Below are 4,727 nucleotides of genomic sequence, written 5' to 3'. Positions count from 1 at the left end.
AAAGCAGCTTCCAGAAAGCCCCAACTTTAACGCTCGAGTTGCAGTGAAAAATTCTGGGCTCCGGGCTTTGGGAAAAGGAGCAGAGCTCAGAGGTTCCTGCCCCCGAAAGGCGCTGAGGAGCGCGGGGAGAAGGAGGGAGGTGGGAAGGGGTGCAGCTTTTGGGCAGCTCCCACCAAACCCCCTTCTCCTGGAGCCTGAAAATGCGGGATCTTTCTTGCCCACCTGGATGGGGATTGCAGTGACAGCCCTGATTTCATTCGGAGCCGCACGGGAAAGCCGCTCGCGGCTCCAAACGTGCGACTCCCATAAAGCCCGGAACGTTTCTGTGAAGGGAAAGAGCTGCAGTTATGCACAGATAACCCCGGGGAGCGCCCGGCCCTGCGCTTCGACACCCTGCAACTCGGCAAAACTTTTATTTTTGTGGAGAGGGGGAGGGAAGAGGCCGCTCCTTCCCCGGGCACGGCTCCAGGCCGGGATGCGGGACCGGGATCAGGAACCGGGATGCGGGATGGGGATGGGGAACCGGGATCCGGGATCGGGATGGGGAACTGGGATGAGGAACCGAGATGGGGAACCGGGATCCGGGATTGGGATGAGGTACCGGGATGCGGGACCGGGATGGGGAACCGGGATGCGGGACCGGGATGGGGAACCGGGATGAGGGTCCCGCAGCCGGGACCGGCGAAGGGAAAGCCGCGCCGGGGTCAGCGGGATGGGGAATAAACAAAGAAAGAGGAATAAACGGGGAACGCGGGGATGTCGCAGCACGGGATGGGCGGAGGGACGCGCCGGACACCCCATCCAAAAAGAAAAGAAAAAAAAAAAAAAAGAAAAAAGTTTAAAAAGAAGAAAAAGCGAAAGCGCAGCAGCGGTTTTGGGGTCTCTGGGGCCGGCCACCCGCAGCCCCCCGAGGCCGCCCCCGCTCCGTCCCCGCGGTACCGGGGGGGGTTCGGGGGGCGCGCCCGGCCCGGCCCCGCCGCCCCCCGCGCGCCGTTCCTGAGCCTCTGGCGCCCCCTCGGGACGGCGCCGCGCAGCGCCCGCGGCCCCCGGCGCGCTCCGCTCCGCCGCCGGCGCGGCCGCAGCGGCCCCGCCGGGCTCGTCCGCGGGGACTCCCTCAGCCACCGGCGGGGAGCCGCGGGCACCGGCGGGCGCTGCCGCCGCCGCCGCCGCCGCCGCCCGTCCCGCCCCGGCCGGGCCGTGCCCCCCGCGCTGCGCGGCGCCGCGCGGCCCCGCCCCCCCGCGCGGCTCGGCCAATGGGGGCGGAGCGGCCCCCGCGGGCCGCGCTGTGATTGGGCGGGCCGGGGCGGGCGCGCGGCCCCGCGCTGCGTATTTGTGCGCGCGGCGCGCGGCGGCCGCAGAGCCGCGCTGGAGACCGGCGGGGCCGCCGCGCCCGACACTGCCCCGGCCGCCCGCCCCGCTCCGCGTCCTGCGCCTCCCCCTCCTCCTCCTCCTCCTCCTCCTCCCGGCCTCGCCAAAGTTTTTCCCTGTCCTCGTCTCTCGGAGTTTTTTGGTTTTCTTGTTTTTTTGTAATTTTTTTTTTTTAGCGTTTTTGTGCTGAGGAGAAGTGATAAAAAAAGTTTTTTTTTTTTGGCGAATTTCTCGCCGTTCTTCCCCCTCCTCTCCGCCGCTGGTGGAGACTTTGTTTCTCCGAGTTTTTACTTTTTTTTAACGCGTCCCTGCCCCTTAGCGCCTAGATTTTTTATATTTTTTTATTATTAATTTTTTTCGCCCTCTTGCTCCCCCTCGGCCACTTTCTCGCATGAATCTCCTCGACCCCTTCATGAAAATGACAGAAGAACAGGACAAATGTATCTCCGACGCCCCCAGCCCCACCATGTCGGATGACTCCGCCGGGTCCCCCTGCCCCTCTGGATCCGGCTCGGACACGGAGAACACCAGACCCCAAGAGAACACCTTCCCCAAGGGCGACCCGGACCTGAAGAAGGAGAACGACGAGGACAAGTTCCCGGTGTGCATCCGGGAGGCGGTGAGCCAGGTGCTGAAGGGCTACGACTGGACCCTGGTGCCGATGCCGGTGCGGGTGAACGGCTCCAGCAAGAACAAGCCGCACGTCAAGAGACCCATGAACGCCTTCATGGTGTGGGCGCAGGCGGCCCGCAGGAAGCTGGCGGACCAGTACCCGCATCTGCACAACGCCGAGCTCAGCAAGACCCTGGGCAAGCTCTGGAGGTGAGTGCGGGGCCGGGATGCCCGCGGGGAGCGGGGGATGCGGAGCGCGCTGCGCCCGGCGAGAGGATGTGGAAAAGGCGCTGGAAAAGTTCTGCGGAGTGCAAAACTTGTTAGGTCGAGGAGAAGCCACAACAGGAGGGGGAAAGTAGGGAAAGTCGTTCGCCTTGTGGCGTTGGAAGTGGTTTCTGTTCCCGGAGGGGGGACCGTGCGGAGCCCCCCGGGCTGCCCCGGCCGATGTTCGTTTGCGCTGCCGGTGCGGAGGAAATGATGGATTTTGGGGATTGCATCAGCTCGGGCCGGGCCGGAGGGAGCGCGGGGCGATGCGGGGAGGGAGGGAGGGTGGGTGGCGGCGGTGAGTGGCGCAGGGCCGGGTGGCCTCCGAGTGCCAGAATAAGGCGGGGAAGGGAGGAAAACACGAGACAAGTGAGTCACCTGGGCCACCGCGTCCTCGGGGACTGCGCGGGGGGCGGGGGGGATCCTACGGCGGTGAAACGGGGGAGGAAAGCTGACCCTGGCAGGCAGGGATGTCCCCAAAGCGCCCGGGAACAGCGAGATGTGCCCACAGGGTGGGGAGGGCGAGGGCTGGACCCCGCTGCAGCTCTGGTCCGGCTACCGAAGGAACGTGGGGGACGAGAGGGTGACAACCGCAGAGTGCCGGGGACAAAGGGGGTGACAACCAGCGAGTGTCCCGGACCGGGGGTTCAGGTTGTGGGGTGCTTTGCATCGCTCTTTGGGGGGATCTGAGGGAGGGATCGACGCTGGTGTCACTGCTCGGCGCCCCCCCTGAGCCACGAGTGACCCCGCGCCCCCCGTGTCCCCCCAGGCTGCTGAACGAGAGCGAGAAGCGCCCGTTCGTGGAGGAGGCCGAGCGGCTGCGGGTGCAGCATAAGAAGGACCACCCCGACTACAAGTACCAGCCCCGGCGGAGGAAGTCGGTGAAGAACGGGCAGGCGGAGCAGGAGGAGGGCGCGGAGCAGACCCACATCTCCCCCAACGCCATCTTCAAGGCGCTGCAGGCAGACTCGCCGCAGTCCTCCTCCAGCATCAGCGAGGTGCACTCGCCCGGGGAGCACTCGGGTAGGTACCCACGGAGCCTGTGGGGGGCACGGCGCAGCTGCCCAAACTGCAGCCCAAACCGGCCTGAAGTTGGGGTTGGGTGAGGGAGGGGAAAGCAAAGATTCAGGAATAGAGTGAGAAGGGGGAGAACTGCCCACGAGCTGTGCCCAGAGCCTGGGCACACAAACCCTCACGCCAGCGTGCCACTGCAGCCACTTCCCCCCCCCGTTTGCCCGTAAGAAACACAAACCCATGCTTTTTAAAGCCCAGAAACGCACCCTGTTCCAGCTCGTGTCTGAGGGCGCAGCAGGCTGCTGCCGACGGGGCTGGGCTCCGTGTCCCTCACGCCCGGACGCACGTGTGCCGCATTCACGGCGCCGTCACCCCTGCCACACCTTCACCCCTCTCCTTCCTTCCCCAGGCCAGTCCCAGGGGCCCCCCACGCCGCCCACCACGCCCAAGACGGACCCGCAGCCGGGCAAGCAGGACCTGAAGCGGGAGGGCCGTGCGCTGGGCGAGGGCGGCCGGCAGCCGCCGCACATCGACTTCCGCGACGTGGACATCGGCGAGCTCAGCAGCGACGTCATCTCCAACATCGAGACCTTCGACGTCAACGAGTTCGACCAGTACCTGCCGCCCAACGGGCACCCCGGGCAGCCCGGCCAGGTCACCTACACGGGCAGCTACGGCATCAGCGGCGCCGCGGGCACGCCGGCGGGCGTGTGGATGTCCAAGCAGCAGCCGCCGGCGCAGCTACCGGCGCTGAGCGCCGAGCAGGGCCCGCAGCAGCAGCAGCAGCAAAGGACGCACATCAAGACGGAGCAGCTGAGCCCCAGCCACTACAGCGAGCAGCAGCAGCACTCCCCGCAGCAGCAGCAGCAGCAGCAGCAGCTGAGCTACAGCTCCTTCAACCTGCAGCACTACAGCTCGTCCTACCCCAGCATCAGCCGCGCGCAGTACGAGTACGGCGAGCACCAGGGCTCCTCGGGCTCCTACTACAGCCACGCCGGCCAGGGCGGCGGGCTCTACTCCACCTTCAGCTACATGAGCCCCACGCAGCGCCCCATGTACACCCCCATCGCCGACACGGCGGGGGTGCCCTCCATCCCCCAGACCCACAGCCCGCAGCACTGGGAGCAGCCCGTCTACACGCAGCTCACCCGGCCCTAAGAGGGAAGCGAGCGCGGCGAACAAAAAAAAAAAAAAAAAAACAAAAAAGAAAAAAAAAAAAAGGCAGGAAAGCGACGAAAAAATTTGGAAAAAAAAGAAAAAAAATAGCAGAAAAGCGCGAAAGCGGCAAGGTGCCTCAGACTAGTTCGGTGTTTGAAATTGAAATGAGAATTCAAAAGACGCTCACGTGGAAGCTGGCAGGGAGGAGAGAGTGCCTCGAGCCTTCTGCACTACAGCATCCTCCAGGACCCGCTCCCAGCCCCAAAATTTGGGACAGACTTGCCAAGGACTGGACTTGAACTCTGCTTCTT

General features: G+C 65.1%; 1 protein-coding gene across 1 annotated transcript; it reads left to right on the top strand.

Moving 5' to 3' along the window:
- Window positions 1-1,538: 1,538 nt before the first annotated feature.
- SOX9 (SRY-box transcription factor 9) lies at window positions 1,539-4,445 on the top strand. The gene is made up of 3 exons (XM_068209963.1): window positions 1,539-2,190; window positions 3,014-3,267; window positions 3,668-4,445. The coding sequence occupies exons 1-3, from the start codon at window positions 1,760-1,762 to the stop codon at window positions 4,414-4,416; spliced, it is 1,434 nt and encodes a 477-aa protein (XP_068066064.1). The 5' UTR covers window positions 1,539-1,759; the 3' UTR covers window positions 4,417-4,445.
- Window positions 4,446-4,727: the final 282 nt, after the last annotated feature.

Source organism: Anomalospiza imberbis, chromosome 19 (genome assembly GCF_031753505.1).
Source record: "Anomalospiza imberbis isolate Cuckoo-Finch-1a 21T00152 chromosome 19, ASM3175350v1, whole genome shotgun sequence".
In the NCBI taxonomy this organism is placed as follows: Eukaryota; Metazoa; Chordata; class Aves; order Passeriformes; family Viduidae; genus Anomalospiza; species Anomalospiza imberbis.
The sequence above is the reverse complement of the archived record's forward strand: the minus strand, read 5'-3'. Positions and strand labels throughout refer to the sequence as shown.